The following is a 21,162-nucleotide window of genomic DNA, read 5'->3' on the forward strand; positions in this document are numbered from 1 at the left end:
TACATTTTAAAAATTATAGATCTGGTATAGATTACCATAAATTATTCTGAATCATCTTATTTCGATAAATATTGATGCTTGAAGTTTTCCACTATTTCATTTTCAGTCAAAGCGTAACATTAAGGAGAATGTGTATATCAGACACTTTCAAAGTATTATAAAATAGGCTCTAAGAAGAATGTGGCTCAAAGTAGAAAAGATAGTTATACTCATGAAATACTCTATAGTTTAAAACCTAATTATAAATACAAAATAAACTCATTCGCATTCTGTATAATAAAATATTAAAAATTTCAATTACGAATAATGGCAGTTAAAGTACTTAATTAAAAAAAAAAAATAGCATTTAGATATTAATTGTTTTAATATGTCAAAGGGACAATGTAAATCAAAATTTAATAACCGTTGTAATTATGCAAAATCAAATTTCATTGGATTATATCGGTATAAAGATTTGTACAAAAATGCGAATTTACATATTTTGCTGTACTTTAAAAATTGCGTTATACAAGAGTTCCCGTCTTGGGTGTTCGATCGTTAGGAAATTTCAGACAATTCAATACATTTTTCTTGCAATGCAAAACAACAGTTTATGATATGAAAGGAAAACACAAGAAACGAGAACACAAACAAATCAAATGAAAAATTGTCTTTGTAATTGGCGTGAAAAAGCATTTTAAAAAATGAATCTATGCTCTGTTGGTGTATACTGTTCAGAAATAATTTTATATGACTGTTCAGAGCTAATAATTTTAGTATGAAAAAGCTAAATAGACAGCAATTAAAACTTCATGTTTTCGCCTGGGGCGTTATATTATATTTTAATATTGTTATATTTATTATATTTGTATTAAAGTTGTATTATATTTTTTAAATAGCCGCTAATTTAACGAATATAAAGATATGTCTGCAATTCTTCCGAAAGAATGTAAATTTTGCTATATTTTAAGATTTTTAAATTAATTCTTTCAAATGAATCAGTTTTTTGAGAACTAACAGTATTAACAGCAATTTAATTGTTGCTTGCAATTTAAATTTCGAATAAAAGGATAGCGTTATAATACTCTAAGTAACATCCTGTAGAAATTTTGATCTATATGGATTAAGTTATCTAATTTAATTCGCATAAGTGGGGTATTTCAATGTAATCACGTTGGAAGAAAGTAAAATTGAAAATCTTCGTGTTAAAATTCATTATAAAAATAATTACAGGATTTGTAACGATAAGCAGAATAATCCAATGTTTAAATCGTATTTATTGGGAGAGAGAGAAAAATATAGGTTTCATATCCAAAAGTACACAAATTTTTTACTGAGAATAGTAGGTGACTTATAATGTTTTGCAAAGTAATCTCTATATAGAGATTTCAATTGCCTTAGAATTAAACAAATATGAATTTAGAGCACATTTAAAAATGTGATTCAACTTTGATTGATTTTTGATCTACTCGATTCAAATTACTAGCAGGTGTAGCTACTTCCTTATTACTGCAATCATTCCAATTGCAATTATATAAAATAATCACTGCGATTCTTTCAAACGTTGCTATACGCAAATTGAAATTCACAAGTCTAATATACAGCGTGATGAGAAAATCAATTCCCACGATTTTTTAAATAGTTCCAATAGTTGGACAAAAAAATGTTTCGAAAAAAAGTTAATTAGTTTTCAATCGGCTATAAATTGCAATGCTATGAATTTCAAAGAAGATTTTGCTTCGATAAAAAGTCAAGGTCATCGCTATTTTTTTAAATGGAATAATACGTTCCTTCATACACCATTCGATGCATTTTTTAATTCTGTAAAAAAGTATGAAGGTACTTGAGTCGAAAAATAATTAGTTTAAAAGATATTTTAACTTTAACGTTGTAAAATTTATCCTATGAGAGACAAGTAAAACATAAAACCAAAAATTACTATGCTATATCTTTCTTTGTCTTCCATACCACAAGTTTCACAATATCAAAGTTAAAATATCCTTTAAATTAGTCATTTTTCCAATTAAGTATATCAATATCTTTTCGCATAGAATTAAAAAAAATGCTTCAAACGTTGTATAAAAAATGTATTGCTTCATTTTCAAAAATAGAGGTAACCTCGATTTTCTATGGAAGTAAAACATTGTTCGGAACTCCTAGTATCGCAGTTTGTAGTCGATTGGAAGCTGATTAACTTTCGTTCCATACATTTTCCTGTCCGACTGTCGGAAGTGTTTGAAAAATCGTGAGGATTGATTTTCGCTCCATTCTACATAGACCGTGGATTTTGATGCATTCACGGAAGATTTAAGCTGGCAATAGCATAGAAAATACATATAAGATGCAAGAATATATAAAATATACAAAATAACAGTATTCGTTGGAATATTTAAATTCGTCGCGATAAACAAATCTTCGCTGTACGTCCTACTTCCTTGGCTGTATTTATGAAAATATTGATTCGTATAAATATCCACCGTCTACTAACGTTTTCCATATATTCGTACAACGTAATGTCGATTTATAGTCATAAAGGAATAAATTACACAAACTTACCATCATTATTCATATCTTTGTCATCCTGGCTCGAGACGTGGACATTGCTAAGCCTGTTTTCTAGTTCAGCAGTCTGATCAAAATCGTTGTTGTTGCTTCGAAATGGATCTTCGAAGGCAGCATTGCTGTATCCGGTTAACCGGACTTGCTTTCCAGTTTCGAGGTCGTACTCTTGGACGCTATACCTGGACATGTTTGCGAGTAGTTTTTCTATGCTGAAGAGAGTTCGCCAATTTTATGATTTCTCCGGCAGATATCGATGTATAAGGGAAGCTGAATTGCACGAGTGGTGCTCAAAGACACTCCATTGTTGAGTTCGTACGTGTGGCGACCCTAAAAAAATAAAAACATCTAATTAATTCATCGCCCTTGTCGTCGTACCGTTAGATTTTCTTTTTATTCGCTTTCTAAGATCGCTTTTTCTTGTCGGTTCTTTGCATTGTTTTTTGCACATTTTGCCAAGTTGAATTTCGTCGTATACGATTCGATTCAAGGATATCTATTTTCACACTGCAACGCTTTTTTCCTTTGTCTCATGTAACTTTATTTTCGTTCCTCTGGACCCTTTTTGCGTTTTTTAATCGATTGTTTTTCAAAGTTAAAATAGTAGAATAGAATAGCTAGAACAGAATAGCACGAGTAGAATAGCTTTCGATATTTCTTTTTCGTTTAAATTATTAAGAGAATTTCGCTCGAAGTAGTAACAAATGGAATAATTACAATTACTACAGTTAACATAATAAAGTTTCTTTTATTACTATATGATGATAAAAACGATGCACTGTGTAAGGTTGTATACATTTGACTTTACAGAATATCATCTAATTAATTCTTTAAATTTATTGTAACGAAGAAATTATGGTATTTATCTTATACTGGGAATTTTTAGTTCGTTCCAATGGTTCAATACGCGATATTAATATTCTGACTTTTTAAAATACTTGGATGTCTTAATTTAATAAAATAATTAAATTAGTTGTTAATTGATTTTTTCATTCAGCCAATAATTAATTAACAGAATTAGCTTTTTATTATACAAACACGAATAATTGAATCAGAGACTAGTCAGAGTTAGAGAAATTGTAAATGGCTCGGATTATGATATTTTTTTTAGCAATTATAGCGAGCATAATGCAAAGCTAAATGTAATCGCAAAAATAATAATTATGCCAGTGCATTTCTCAAGAGTATAAAATACACAAGCCGCGTAAAATTTCGCTGGCTCACAAACATTTCGTAACATGCTTTACGAAAATCGATACAAATATAACTTTCGCAGTAACAATTCCATGAAGTATAGTATGCGCAATACAATTCTTTCTACGCATTTTTGCACACGATCAGTGATTTACTTTTTATCGAAAATCTAACATTTTTATCTACGATTTGTTTCTCTTTTCTGGGTCAGTAATGGCAAAATATTGCAATTTTAAACTCACGCTACCAACAATTTTTAATTCTTCATATAATTGTTAGATTGTGAATATTTATGCAAATTCATATCTTCGCGAAAACAGTTAAGATGAAAACGACGGTTTGTTATAGTTATTAATTATTATAGCGATCACGAACACTGTACCTTGAGTACTTACATATTTTTACAGATTACGTGCAAGTTATGTATTTTGGCATACTTAAATTTCCCATAAATGTATAGAAATCTATAGCCTAATAATTACATATTCAGCTTTGTATCTAACTCAACTATTGAGTTGGCAACTAAGTGATTGCGGATTTTGTCAATACCATCTAATGGCAAAATCCGCAATCACTTAGTTGCCAACCCAATATGTTCAACTATCTCCAATTCTGTGTAACCTTACATAATTGTACAAAACGTAAAAGCAAAATTAGACATAGTGTTAAGGTTATTACTATTACATTATCGCGTTATTAGTTAAGCTAGTTTTATCGATTTTTTTAAAAATTAAAAAGTTTTACCGCAGTAAACAATTTTCTATTAATTCCTTTGTAAGAAAAATATATTTTTTTTTAATAAATAAAGAGAAAAAAGAAATAAGATATTATTTCTTATAAAAAGAATCAATAGAAAATTGCTTTTTATAAGAATAATCATACATTGACTGATTATAAAACTGAACTGCTTGAACAGATTATATAACACCGTCCATTGTAATCTAGTGGCTATAAGAGCTTTTGCAGACGAAAACCATAATAACGTATAATATAAATAAATTCATACATAATGCTTCACCGTACCATGTACGGTGTATCATACAGGAGATGATGTCACTAGTAATTACATTAATAACTTACTTAAAACAGTAAAGAAAAAGAAAAAAAAATGGGTTAGCTTGTACGAAATAATTAACTATAAGCTGCAGCTACATATTAATACCGAAAGAGTACATAAATAAAATATAATCTAATAACGTAAACAAATTTCTACAGAAACTTGTAAAGAACGTAAATTGGGCTGTATCAATAGTTACGCTTAACTAAAATCTTTCTAAAGTATATTACGTTGCTACTATTTTATTTTTAGTGATAGAATACTATAATATCATATTTATGTTAAGTCAGCAGTATCAATGTCAAAACGATTTACCAACTATATTGATACGACATTATGAAGTTTCTCAAGTCTCGACTGGTATTTCATTCATCGAAGAATCGATTGCGCAAAAAGCTATTTAAACATTAATTTTACCTTCGCTAACAAGATATGATGCGAAATAAAATAATGTTGCATAGATATGTACATGCGTTGGAGATATTATGATCGAAATCTTGAATCGTTTTCTTTTGACTTAATTCACCGACTTCTAGAAACGTAGAATCAAAGTTGAAAATAAAAAATTCAAATTAATATTACAAACTTTACGCGTAATGTCGAACGAATTTAGCATTACATCAGGCATATTCGAGTGATACTCGATCTACCAGTATAATGTTTTTGTAATTTCTGTATGACACAGATAAAAAATAATGTGTAAATAACACATAATACGTTTGCCATTCTGTAATTATTATAACTTCATATGTCGTATAACTGATATATTGCATAACCGGTTATCGTAATAAATTGGTCTATCTGTTTCTTTTGATTAGCGTATCCTAAGTGAAAAATGATACTTCTCGAAGAAACAATAGAAATGTGATGTCATTGTGATAGAGATAAAATTAAAACGGGGAATTATTGATGCTCGATGTCGTTCGTTGTAATATGTACTTACTTGTATTAGCATAGTTTAATGGCTCGAAATTATGATTAATTATTCCTTATGCGAGTGATATTTGTCAAAAATGTTCTATCCATTAATCGATTGATTGAACAGAAGATTGACCGAAAATAAAATAAAATTATATTCTCTAAGCTATAATTATTTCTAGAATCATACATATTTATTATATTAATTATAATATATTAAACTTAATAATGAAGATATATTAAAATAACTAGTAAATTTAATAAATAATTAAAAAGTAATCAATTTTATAATTAAGATATACCAAGGATATATCAAATTCAATCATTTCTGAAATATTAGATTATCTTTAAAATATAAACTGAAGGCACCACAAATAAGGATAAAATCGTTCAAAATCAGTATTCAGTATGCATGAATAATTTTTATTAATTTTGATAATCAGTAACAAATCCCTAAGTTAGGTAAGCAGAATTGTGTATCACAGTCATCATTATTATCACTCATTATCATATTCTCAGTGAAGTACCAACTATCTTCTATCTTGTGTATTAGTACTTTGGTCATTAGTTCCTTCGCATCAGGACAAAATATACGTTGCCACGTAATGTCATTTATTATAAGCTTTGGGCGAAATATTTTTACAACTCAATGTTGTTTATACGGCGCATTCTATTTATTAGGTTGTCCTAAAAATGTCCTTCGTTATCTGCATGCAGCTGGTTTATCTGGCTATGTTGATACAAACATGAAACCTAATATGTCAGATGTTGTGATCTTTATCTTCGATCGTCTTCTAGCTATCGTAGAACACGTTTCGTTTGCATTAAAACAAAAAATGTTGTGCATCTATTATTTTCTTTTAAAACGAAAGAAACTTTTAGGACAAGCTAATATATGGATGTCGCTCATCGGTCATTGTATCCTGGCATTGTATATAATACCACACTTTGTACTGTGTCATATAACAGAAAACTAAAATCATTTGCTTGTCAAAATAAAACATTTTCTTTATTTAACATTCCGAATCCCCGTGCGAGTTATTTCGCTCAAAGTATCATATGAAGAATATTGCGTCGCGGGATATCTTGTGCAAAGCATCGCATAAACGACATTCTGTTGCAAGATATCTCATCCAGAGCGTATCACAAAGGATATTGCGTGGCGAGATATTTCGTCTTTCGATATGAAGGGATTGAACGATTTCGATGGGCGGTTTTCCAAAAAAAAAACATCTTCGTATTCGGACCTATCGATTTCAACAGAATAATCATATTTACACGACCGTAAATTTTATGGTGTAAATGCGCAATGGCAGTACCAATAGTTGCGATTGTTACGTGTTCAAAATATTTGTATCGCAACCAACGCGCTTTTTATACCATCACAATCGGTTACAAATCGTAAGAAGATATGACTGATTCTTAGCGATAAATTTGTTTATTTAAGCAATAATTATTTGCATCACACGGAAAATTATTAGAATGAATTATAATACCTTCTTCGTCTATTACTTATTTGTACATCGTTGTACGAATTGAAAATATTTTAACGGCACGCAGCGTCTTGAACAGCGGCAACGATATTAAATTTTGGACCAAAATAGATTTGCACTATGAAACTACTCGAAGATTCTAGATTTTTCTAGATCGTTTCAGATCTTATTCAACGACCGCATAGACACAGCTTTTTCTAAGTTGTTCTTTGCGTCAGGTATTTTTCGTCTTTTTTATGAAGTTTTGTAATTATGATTCTTATTCAGCATTTCTGATCGTATGCGCTACCACATAATCATAAAGTTATGGTCACAGATGAAAAAACAGAGAAGAAAACACGTGGCGGTTAGGTAGTTCTACTTCTTAACGAAGTTGCAACATTTACTCGCTTTTTCAGGAACAATTTTTAATATTTTAATAACAACAATCTCTCATGATTACTATTTTATATGTTCATCGCGATTCTTGAAAAAAAAAGTCCAAGGTCGCGAATAACACCAATCAATATGCGAAACGATTCTTTATGTCTTTGAAACGGAATAGGAAGTTACGTATACACATATATTAAAATTTATTTTTATTTACTTATTGCAGTATCACGTAGTATATTAGTATTACGTCTTTACGTATTCTATACCACTGCATTGGAAGCAAATTATTTTCTTATAGCAATTGTTGCGTTCGTGCATTAGATTAAAATATGAAATATAAAATGACTTAATAAAAATATGCGAATAAAATAAAGATTGTTGCAATATTCGATTGTTTTCATTTTGCAAATATCGTTTCATTTAGCAGACGGGAAAACGCTTCTCAAGTAACTCGCAAACTACATGGTCAAATACATGGTCTGCTTTTGAAAAAATGATTCTGAAAATTTAATTGTTCCATGTTAATAAGTTTCATGTTTTGTCGAATAAATAAAGGAACGTGCGAGGACTTCGTACCAAGAATACGACGTTTCATTTAAATTATAATATATGCAGCATGAAATGACATTCTACTTCGCATCAAACATTCATATCCTACCTGTCTTGAAATTCCGCTATATCTAATAACTTTTCACAAAAACACACTTCTTCATTCGCATGACGAATGCAATTTTTTTAACACACGAAATATATCATATGTTGGATGCGACTCTAATTAATATAAGCTTATCATATGCAACAAAACTTATGCAAATTTATATTTTTATACCCGGAATATCAAATAAATGGAATCTAAATAGAAATCTGTTTCATCCACTAACGATAAATATCGTTAACAAGTACACACACTACTTTGCACATTTTCCATGCATTTTGTATCGTTGCGTCTTTAGATTTCTCATAATCGCATAAAAATTCCCTCTTTATTATGTCAATCCCATTGAATCCAATTTCACTTTTTATGAAATGCGAACGAACTCGAGAGCAAGTCAGAAATGTTCTTTTTGCTTCAACTACAAGGTGATTTTACTATGCAGTCGTTTATAATCTTCTTCGTTGCATCTTAGAGGCAAAACTGATAAAAAGAAGTAGAAGAACGTAAGCAAAGAAGCTGTAGCTACTTCTTTATCCATAGAGCGAGGTTTCTCTGAACGATTTCAGACAGTCGTCTGACATTGCCACGTATATACCGTATATATTTCTGACCTAAGAATATGAGTTTTCCTTTTTCTTCTTTTCTCATCGTATTGTTTCTTATAATTTATGCAAGCGGATATCTGATAAATCGAGGCGGATATTTATTTAACATTGATTTTGATTTGCATTTTTCAATGGTCGTCTATTTCCTCTATAGTGAATAAGTACAGTATTTGAACATTATATTTACTTTAGCTAACTTTTATGTATATATTATATCTTAATATGAAACATTTCGAAATTTAATTAGCACTGTAACGAGACACAACCGTCACAATTATATTGGTAATATAGAGAACCAATTAGAAAGTGTGTATAAATGTTACGAGATATTTACTGCGAATGTATATATGTAGTAAAAAATTCATACATGTATAGCATGAACAACCATCTTAAGATCAAGCTATCCAACGCGATCCCAATATTAAGACTTATTAATATGATGAATAATTGATGAATAATTTTATCACATTTGCGAGATACATAGATATATACTTATAAGTACTAAATACGTGTATACTCAGGTCAAGCTTGAACGAGTGAAGAAGCTGGAATGTTGATGAAACGCGAGAAACGCGATTCAAAAGCCAAAGAACCACAGATATATCGTCTAATCATCGTGTAGGTTTAAAATCTATACTACATTTATTTCCTTTTTATCCGTATACATATTTTCCACTATTGCTCTAACGTGACATTTCCAAACATAAAAATGCCATTTCGTTTCGTTTCGTTTCGCGCGTGAACATTTGCGTCTGCCCAAGGAATTGTTGGCTTACGATGATACGTACGATCCTCCGGTGGAATAAATGAACAGATTACGGAACGATTAGCTGACGTTACAGGAGCGTTTTTCCCATTAGATGATCACAGTTTTAGCACAAGGGGACGCTCATTCATATGAAACGATTTGATGCTTCAAGAATTGTGTCAACGTCGTAATTAGATACCGTTAGTGTTACTACTACGTGTATACTGCCTTGTGATCGAAGAGTTACGTTCGATCGATCGCATTCAACAGTATCGCGTACGAGTGCAATAATACTACGATCTACTCGAAGAAATATAGAATTCATTCGATCGAATAAATCAATGGTCATTAGATGGTAATTAGACGCGACAAGTTTTAAACGACATCGATCGCAGACATTTATTCAGACATTTTTTTTCTTTTTGAACGATGTGAGAAGATGATAAACCGGAATACATTTTTAATCTCACGTATCTGGTTATTTCATGATTAATTTTGTTTCTTGTACGCCCTTGGAATTTTCATGACAAAGTTGATATTTTGCAGTTAGCAATTAGAAGAATTGTAAGTATGTAGTAATAATACAAAAGTGATCGATATTAATGAAATGGAAAGGGATTCTGTTTTGTTATGTCAGCGATTGTTTACAGACAATGATAATTGGAAATTATTACGTCGTTTATTCTATTCTTTAAACTTAACATCGTTAGATTTTCATTTGTTTCGGCCATTGTTAAAGTAGTGTAAAGGATAAGCTTAAGACAATTCATCAAAGCAGTCATTTTATAACATTGACCGATCAATTGTCAATATTTCAACAATTTTTCGAGAACGAAGTTAAAAGATTATGATAAATTGAAACACAGTTCTAGAAAACAACTGTTGATGTCATCATGTCTTTATGTTTTTTAAATTTTGTTTTAATTATCATAGTGCAATTCCAAATTGAAGTCAGTCCGATTATTTGTCAAAATCTTAACAATTTTCCGAGGAAGAAAAATTAAAACATTATCAGAAAATGTATTATAGTTCTAGGAAACAACATACAAGTAATTACTGATTAAATTTTTATAAAATCACGAGAGTGATACTTATATTATAAACATATATAATAATTAAATAATATTCCATTTATCTTCTATTTATTTTTTATTATTAACTTTATTATTATATTACTATTTATAATGGCATCAAACATTCTATTCATAGCAATTATCTAGTAATTCTCGATTTCCATACAAGACTGATATCAGCAAAAAAGATCTTTTTTATCATAACTAAATAAAATAATGCCAAGTTATATATTAACAAATACAATAAATTCTATTTTTAATATTTTATGTAATTACATATGTAAACGTGAGTTCCTTCACTGAATAAATTGAAGAGTCCACATTACAGTTATATCATAATTCCTCTGTTTAAAAAAGTGATTCTATTGAGTTGGCAATTAAGTGCTTACGGATCTTGCCAATATCACCTAATGATAAAATCCGCAATCATTTAGTTGCCAACCCAATATCATGTAAAATCCTGAAAATTATTTCTTGTTACTGTCTCGCTAATTTAAGTGAATTTTCTGAAACAAAATGAGCTTAGTTTAAATTCAGTCTGCATTCTTAATAATTAACATACGGTGGAGTATTAGAAAAAATCGCGTCGTCTCTGCACAAATGCTTTAAATCACGAACGGAGATTTTCAATAAATATTTTACAAGATATGGTTCGTCGCAAAAATCTTATTGCAATATTAAGACGCTGAAGACAGTAACATATCTTAGGAATCATATGTGTAGCGACAGGTGAATGGCCGGGGATTTCTTGTACCATAATTTACCAACTATGTAATACTTAATAGTAGTCAAACACAGTTGGCAAACAATAGTTGACAAATTACAAGTTATAAGTTATAGTTTTCTGTTGCTCAAGCAGTTTTTATAATTTTACAGTTTTACGTCAATCAGGAGTTGATTTCTAACTTGTAAAATTTACTCGTAGAATTTCACTTGTTTTATTGGCGTTGTTGTACGTAGAAAAAATTTGGTAATATGTAACGCGTGAGTTATGACATTCTATTAACAATATTAGTTCATTTCTTTAAGAAAATATGTGTAACCATAAAGTTGCATCCTTTAAGTACTTTGGTACAGTGACATATAGATTAAGGATACTTATGCATTTGTGAGAAACTTAAAGATACAATAATTCATAGAATGCACACGATATGAAAAGGTATGTAAAATATCCAGAGTACAATATAATATTTGATGGATGAAAAATTCTTTTTCCTACGATCTATTTTTTACCTGTGTTTGCAAAAAGCTTGGTTTTGCACATAAATATCCACAGTCTAACAATACGAATAAAAATATGAATGGATAAAAAGATATTAAAAGATTTAACTATTAAATTAAATATTAAAACATTTTATTGTCAAACATAAAAAGTATGTGTTTTTTTTTAGTTTTCTTGTTACATAAAATTACTTTTATTACGAATAAAATTTGTATCACTACATACCATACAATACTATACGTTATGTTATTATAGCGAATACTATTGTGTCAAAACCAATCACATGCTCCGCGAAACTGTAATTGTCCATCGAACCTTGAGAACCTCGTGGGTCATCGACACACATTTCTTTTGTACGCACACAATAAACCACGCACCAGAGGTGATAATTTCGTGAAAGTGTTAAATAATTCATCTATTATTGCTCAAAGTACGAATTGGCTTTCTAAATGGACAAACAGTTTCCTAACCAGTTTAGCAATGAGTAACTCGATTTAATTACGTGCTGCACACATCCTGCATGTAAATGTGTTCATTATTGTGGGCTACGATTTTGGTCGATGAACGAAAGATAGTACATATGTATCTCGTTTCTTCTTGTTTTTGATGCGTGCGTTATCAAGGCTTGTTTCTTAGAAGGCACAGAAAATGTTTTCTAGCTACTTTCTTACTATTTTTCGTCAACTGCATCCAGTCTTACTGCATTCCTTCGATTATTTTCAACCCAATAGTATTTTTTTAACGTTAAAGAATATCACAAGATTGAGCAACTTATGAAAGGATTGTTATTAGTATGCTCAATTTCTCATTTTAAGTTTCTCATTCTATGTTAAAAACTTTCTTAGAACACTAAAAGTCTTTTTGTTTGTTGAGATAAGAGCAGAATTGATATATCAAGACCACGGGAGAAAGCACGATGAATCATATTTTCCATTTTTTTACGGAGTAGTAGTTTTAAAATCTAATACATTGACGACTGCTCACATGTTGCAATTGCCCTTCTGTATCATTTTCGAGCTGTACATATAATTTTCTATCCGCTACATAATTTAAAAAATGTCTATTATCAGAATATCAAAATACCGGTTATTTATTATTTTTTAATGCTTCAACAATCGAGAAGCTACACTGATCAACTTCATAAATCGAAAAGCAGAAAAAAGTGATGATGAAACTTGAAATCGAAACATTATTTTTTAAATTTACTCTGCAATTTGCTAGCGTTTATGTCACTCTCTTGTAGTAAATGACTGCATGGAAGTAAGTAATTTAACTTTAATTTACTTTTCTAGAAGTAGACGTTAATCACGTAATGTAACGAATCCGAGAAACTGTCCAAACATAGAGTGATCAGTTTGACTTCTGATGGGCATAATTACACCTTAGACTGAATCTAACAGGTCCTTTTTATTTTCAGCTATTTTATATTGAAATATTCCTTTTTAGTCATAGAGTGAATTAAAAATAAAATATCCGCAAAAATATAGGTATCATGCCTTTTTCCTCGATCCCCCAGCAAAGATTCAGAGATCACAGTAGACTTAATTAAGTAAGTAGCGATTAAAGACTGAGAATTCGCCGCTCGAATCTGCTCGAGAGAAAAGAGCGTGAAATTGTTTTAAATATACCGGCTGTGAATCAGTCACGGTATGAATACCTTGTTATTTTCTTTAATATCTCGCTACGGTGAGTACAGTCAACGGAGTGCAATTTGCGATAACGGGCCTCCGGGAACGATCGTAACTCTCGAAATTGGATTTGAAAAATGAATTCTAGAGATTCGTAGGATTTCCATGCATTTGCATCCGATTTTACGAGCCCGGTGAGTATCTTAAAAAACGATTTTTCGTGTTGCATAAATTGTGTCGTTTTGCTCGAAAAACAGTTAGCCTATCGATTTTGTAATTTTACGATGGTAATTGGACCAGCGAAGGTCTCATCGTTACGTCTTTGCGGCTGAACGTTTTGTATCTTTTTGCTTCTCTTTTTCTTCTCGTCTCCGGTTACGGATTATTGGCTGCGTTCGTGTACCATCAAACGACAATGCTTTTTCACTGACCTTTTCTTTTAGTTACTTCTGTTGTTTTATAATCTATTTTGCAAGAGCAAGGTGAGTATTTATGTTAGCTTGTCCTTTTCAGTTAAAATATTTTCTCAAAACATTCACTTCTCTAGTTTTCTAGCATAGAAGTATAATAACAGATGAATGAAATTATTAGGCTGCGAATATTTATGCAAATTTATATTCCTCTGTGAACAGAAATTGTATAAAATACTAAAGAAATGGAACTGAAACATAAAAAGATTTCTCCTTACAAGTACTAATTATAATGGATATCTTGCTTTGCATATTTTGTATATGTTTGCATAATATGTGCATTCTGTACATTTTTATTTATTTAAATTTCCTATATAGATACATAAATATATTCAGTTTTCCAATAGCTAAACATGTATATGTATGTATGTTAAAACACTTCAAGTTTCCTAGCTTTCCTATCTTTTTAAGTAAAGTTGTGTAGGACGTTATGAAATAATTACTAAATGTAAATTGTACACGAAACAAAGAAAAACAAAGATGGTGATAGAAATAATAAAACGTCAATTTTCTTCAGTTTCTAAATGATAGATAAGATATTTGGATTAAGCAAGATAGAAATGGAATGGGTAGTATAAATTAATATAACTACGAATAGGACTAATTTAATAGATTAATTAAAGGCGTAATTTTCTGAAATAGTGAGGTGATATCTAATTATTGAAGTTGAACTAACGCGGTATTTCAGTTAATTTACATTATTGAATTCTATTTCTCAACATTGTGGTTATGAAAGGGAATTCCAAAGATTTGCTTAATATGTTTTCTATTATTTCCTTTTCCACCTAGATCCAACAATTTCACGAAGGTTGTAAAAATCGAAGTATTCATAAAAATGTGATAAACTATCTTTTCTAAATTATGTTAATGTTTTTCTTATCTGTTTTTCTTACAATTTATCTACTATTTATAAAAATCTGAAATCTGATTTTTTTAGAATTTAATTATTCCATTTACGTATTTTAAGAATTTTCCTTTACGCAACTTTTATGCATTATTTCACAGCATGATTCTTAATCGATTTAAATAAGTTTAATTGGAAATTATTTACAGGCAAAATAAAATCAAATCTCCATCTATAATTATTATTATAAAAAATTGGGCCAGTTAATTTAAAACTAACGACTTTAATTGAAGCATCGCTTATTTAGGTGCTGAAAATTGCTTTATTCAACTGTTAACACTGTACTTATATACAACTGCTTCATCCTTTCTACGAAATTTTTGTGCTAATAATGAAATTGATAAAATCTTTCTTCTAACAATTAAAGAACTCGCGACAAAAATAATTCTTGCCTATGTTTATCCTTCATCAGGAGAGCAAAAGCATACGCTAGAATCTTTAATCTCTGCCAATATTTCAGTTCTTTGAAATAAAAGTACACAATTCTTGTAAGTGTACATGCCTATAATTATTTATATCGCAGGAGAATTATACCCAATTAAGTCATGAAGCTGTGAATGTTATGATAAAAGTTTTTTTTTTGTAGAATTAGTTAATTTTTAATCAACAATAAATCGAGGTATCTTTTTCGTATTGTCTATTCCATCATGCGATGAATATAGCTTCTCTATTACTAAAGTTAAAAGAATTTGACACGAGTTGTTGTTATTTCTGTAAAATAAACCAATTTTTAGCTGCGAAGGAAACATTATGCTTTTGGCACGGTTATATTTGATTTAAATTTTAAATTGCTTGGCACCATGCTTCTCTTTTTCTGTCGCCGTAAGTAGTTTAATCTTGTTTTCTATTGGCCTAAATTCTGATTCCGCTAAATTCCTGAATGTTTAACACGCACGTTAGCATGTTAAAACTTTCAATGTATCGGGTATCATACAAAAAGCTATGATGTTATTCGAATTGGCGATCCAATTGTTTTGAACGAGACCGTACCATATACAGTGGCTCACGGAAGTATCTGGACATTTATAGTAAAAAACTTTCATTCACAGATTATATGTGTTCTATAACATATTTTGAAACTTTATTATCACTGTAAAATTTAAACTCGGTCGGTAAATGTACATAACATACAAGATGCATAACTGCAAACATTTAATAAAAATACAAATGTATAATATAATATAATATAATATCATTTATATTATATTATTTTATGCTAATAATAATTACATCATTATAATAATATTATTATATTATCTTATTATAATTATAATTTAAACATTATTATAAAATACGTTATTAATATGGTAGGTAATTGGCCGTTTAAATACTTTTGTGATTTTTGCGAAATATATACTTACATTAAATATCTTTTAACGTCTATGTTCATCTTCAGAATCGTTTCAGGCTTTACTAAGTCACAGTCAGTGGTACTAGGCTTTCATATTAATGAAATTTTTAAATCTTTAGAAATATTTTTAGGTATTTAGAAATGTGGGAATATTTTCATAAGCCATTGTACTTCTCTTCTTCTTTCCTCTTTTTTACTGTTACATTCCAAGCAGCCATATAAAGCCGTTTTTTTACGAGTTTTTGTAACTAGATTACACGCGAATTTTTCACTAGATACAATTTTCATTTACGTATTCACGGCTATTCGTCTAAGTATATGTGCGAAAGTTTATTAGAAGGCCTATAATCCTACATAAAGGCGGATGATGCTTTCTCTGAACGATTTCAACGAACATTACGAAGCGATCAGTGAATTGATACATTTCATTCAATGTTTTGTGTGGCGACGCGACGCGACGCGACGCTTGAAATGAAAATCGTTCGGCCATGTATATAACGCGATAAAGAGTTGGGAAGACTCTTTGATTCAATTTTTTATAGATATTCGTTTGAAACAATGCTTCAAGATGCGAATCTGCCTAGCAGTTTCATTCTATTATTTGTTGTTAATTGTTGTTATATCTAATATATCTCATCAGAGATAAATAAACATTGCGTTAATACATATACTCGTAGTATATATATTAGTTACATTTTATCTTAGTTAGATATATAATATCTTAGTTACATATTTTATCTATTTTAATAAATTTGTATTGCTAAATACTGTTTTTAAACATTGTGTTTACGAATGAAATTTCAAGGATTAGTTCCATATATGTTTAGTTATTATCTGCAAGAATGTGAAGGAACTGAGGCATTTGTGGTATTTTTAATTCATGGAAATTGTTATTTATGTGTTTTATCTTGTGAAGAAGTTTCAAGTAATGTATCTATTATTATAATGTATTACCTGTACTTCGGTAAAACAATATACAATTCGCTTTATTTATGTATTTTAATAACGTTCAGTTCATGTAATTTTTACGTATTATCTTGTTCCTTATTGGACGAAACAATATTATATTTTTATTTATTTCAATATCAATTTACGTAAACTATAATATATAATTTATAAGAAATGATTTATGTAAGTTATAGTAATAATTGGTATAAAAATCGACACGTTCAATATGGATATTACACAAGCGTATAATATAATTCTGTAGATATCAAGTAAAAGAGTTCTCATGGAATTATTACCACGGTAATTAATTCAATTCTGTCTAAACTTTCAGAATATGTAATTTACCTCAAAGAAGAGACATATACCTTTTATAATTTTTTTCTTCTACGTTTAAACGTAGTTATCTGTTCAAACAGATAGTTAGTAGTTATCAAAATCTGTTTAAACTTAAATTAATCATTTTCATATATTAGTAAACTTATATATTTATATATATATGTATATATATATGTGTGTGTGCATATTTCTTTTATATGTATTATTAGATTTGTTTATTATATATTATTGGATATATTGTGGCAAATATATAAAATACAAATTATTTAAGGAGTTAAAACGTTACAAAAATTTGTTATATTTCTTCCTTGCATTATTTGTCATTTCTGTTCTATCTGTTATTTGTTATTTCTATTATACTTTTTATTTTTATTCTTATAATTCCTTTGCTTTCATTGCTTGTTATTTATCAATTTTATTTTCATGAAGATATTTTATATTATGATATTATCGTTATATACCATTTGTGATATAAAATACTTAGATTACGAATTTTTATGCAAATTTATATTTTTATAGACATAACTAACGGAATAGAGAGAGGAGCATAAGTAGAGATTCATTTTACATATTAAAAATTACTATAACGTATACCCTTTTCTGAATGTTTCATATATTTTGGTATATTACATATATGTATGCATTCTGTACATTTTTGTATTATTAAATTTCACATAAATTCATAAAAATCCGCAGTATAAGAATATATAATAAATAAAGTAAATAATCTATTCTGTAAAAAAGGTTAAAAACAATTTCCATTGGAATTGATATTTCAGAGTCTCGTGTACTAACGATTCTTTGTTTTTTAATTTTATTACACGTTCTAAAATCCGTTGATATCCGTTCGAAGTCATCCTACAAGCTATTATAAACTTCATTTAACATTAACCCATTCTACTTTCTCGTAATTTTCGATCCTATGGTCGTACACGATATCATCGATTGAAAATAGAAACACCATGCTAATCTCGCATACATAAATACCTTGTATCAATGTCACATCACAGCCAACAGTGAACCACGGTAATTGTAATTCCTAAAGCCATCATGACCAGTAGCGTGTCCACAGGCGTGTTGTTTTCCCTGCGAACGCCACGATCGTTCTGTTTCTTTTTTCTCTTCTTTTCCGAGAATACTCGCGAAGAGTTCACTGGCGTCGCGTCAAATGTGTTTCTGTGCACAGTTTTACAGCTTCCACGCAAAAACTGAACGCTACGATCGCGAGAAATTCAGCGAGAAATTTTCACCACGTGCGATCGCCACCGTATAAGAAACACTCGAAAAATTCGTTTCAGATTATTAACAAAAGTAAATAGGTAAAAGAGCTGCGCGTTCCGTGAAAAATTTAGGTTACCGTTTGATCGAGAAAGTAATACTGGTATGTTTTCGCTGAATTGGTCGATGTGTTTCGATGCGAATCGAACAGAAATCTTTATAAACGTTCGAACGTTGTAAACCGTGTGTCTCTGAGGGGAACGCTCACCTGAGCTGAAACTTGACAGCCGAGAATTCGCCTTTGCGCGGTGCGCTGATGCGTCTGCGCATTAATACCCATCTCTCCTAAAACATCGTCACGTGCTTCTGAGTCAGTCCACGCTACACGTTGGTCACTGTACTACACGCTACACGGTACTGTGCGTTGAAACGCGATGAAAATAAGGAAAGAGATGGCCGGCGTAAATCCCCGGAAACCCACCAATATCTTGTTAAAAAATGTAAATAACTCGACTCGACTGAACACTTTCCTTACAAAAAGCCTTCGGTGAGTATATTCGTTTCTCTAACGTAACATGTGGTACGAACTCCAACGTAATGAAACCTGTTCGACTCGCTTCAGGTATTTGTTTCGCACAACTTTTTCTGCTTTTCTCTCTTTGTTGAATAGTCATTTTGAATTAATAGTTTAACATTTGTCGACACGCGTGATCTGGGGATTATATGATATTTCAATAATTTATGTGAAAGGGTTTAGGGAGGAATAAAAACGAACAGACTTTTGTTCCATATGATAAGACTTTTCTTTGATCTAGGTTATAAAATACATATTTAGTGATAAAATTTCCAGCTTTGTTAATGCTCTGTCGTGTAATACTAAAACAAATATTTGTTTGGCAATGGAATTTCAGTTGTTCAAATTTTATTTTATTTTTATAATGAATTTACATTGTGAAGATCTTGGAACATATCTTTTCTAATATAAATAGTAATATAATTTAAGCTTTTTATGATTTAAGCATTATTAAAAATAGATTTAAATATCTTTCATAGTAACTTTATAACGTTGAAATCTTAAAGTATGGCATTTTTTAAATATAAATATTAACATATATCAATTTATCAAATTTCAATTATTACCAAAAATAGGTGCAAATTGTAAAAAAGATATTATTATCGGAATTTGTAGTTTCTATGTGTATACACATGTTACGAATCTCTTTAATTTAAAATTGATATCAATCATCCAATCTCTGCTTGTTAATGTTAAACAAGATTATTAGATCGTTCTAACGATTTTAAAATCGTTATTGCAACAAAGAATAAGAAACAAATTAGAAATGCAATCGGATGATGATATCTCTTAATCAGCGGGCTGAAAATATGACGTTCGAATTTCCTAAACAAGATTCAGATTACTTGTAAATAGATTGTATTTGGAGATATGTTCTCGAGCGTCATTAATGCATAATGTAGATAACTTTGTATTGCTATATCTATTAAAGTATATTGTAGATTTAATATGTTATAGACAGCCAAATACAGAAAAAGATAGAAAATTTAACAAATTTATTTTTGTTTCTTGTGTGAATTCTATTAAATTTATCAACTTTATTGTTGTAAATATTAACTTCTAAATTTTAATAATTATATATGTATTGAGAAATATGAATATTCCTCTCATGTATAAAGATATATTGGCATACTATTAACATGGATCATTCATATTCTAATAAAGTTATCAATGTATTAATAAGTTACATTTAAAGTTCTAGTTATCTAAATGATACATAAAAGAGTATTATAAACTAGGTTTGTATACTAAATCCTGTACTACACAGCTCCTGACCTACATGATAGAAGCGCTTTTTATATCAACAATCTGTTTCTTCAGAAAAAATGTCCCCTCAAGCTAATGAAAGATGAATATAGATATTGTTTAAGAAAATATAGTAGTGTATTATTCGCACCTTACAAATATGTATAGTTTTATATAAATCAATTATTTTAAATAGGTATATCATTTCTATTACTACAGCAAAAGATCAAGAAAATAAAAGGAAACATTTCAATACTATATAAATATGACAGATTTTTTAATTGATTTAATGAAAGACTTAAGTAAAATTGTTTGAAAACTTAACTTTCATAAATAATTATATTTCTCTTGTATGTTTTTTAACATTACATTATATCGATTTATTGTATCATTCATTATAATGCAAAATACAAACAATAATTAAAAAATTGCTCACTCGATTTTTATGATGCAATCAATAATTTGGATGCTACTTATACGTTCTGAATTACCAACAGTTATTGAGCAATATTTCCCAATGTATTAGATATATAATACATTATGCAATCCATTACTTATTGTATCTATTGTTCTTAATAATTAATAAATATTATTCACAAAGATTATACATAGT

At 29.5% G+C, this 21,162-nt stretch overlaps 1 protein-coding gene across 3 annotated transcripts in view; it reads right to left on the bottom strand.

Annotated features, from left to right (window-relative positions):
- The window catches only part of LOC100645631 (sodium-independent sulfate anion transporter), a 37,584-nt gene extending 18,456 nt beyond the window's left edge, over positions 1 to 19,128 (bottom strand). The window contains exons 1-2 of one of the 3 annotated variants that reach the window (XM_012310061.2): positions 18,999 to 19,128; positions 2,536 to 2,868 (exon numbers count right to left, since the gene is read on the bottom strand). In XM_012310061.2, coding sequence (XP_012165451.1) covers positions 2,536 to 2,728 — 193 coding nt within the window. In that variant the 5' untranslated portion in view covers positions 2,729 to 2,868; positions 18,999 to 19,128. The other 2 variants (XM_003396366.4, XM_012310060.3) reach the window with 2 other exon arrangements.
- Between the last annotated feature and the right edge of the window lie 2,034 nt (positions 19,129 to 21,162).

The sequence above is a fragment of the Bombus terrestris genome, chromosome 7, assembly GCF_910591885.1.
Source record: "Bombus terrestris chromosome 7, iyBomTerr1.2, whole genome shotgun sequence".
Classification (NCBI taxonomy): domain Eukaryota; kingdom Metazoa; phylum Arthropoda; class Insecta; order Hymenoptera; family Apidae; genus Bombus; species Bombus terrestris.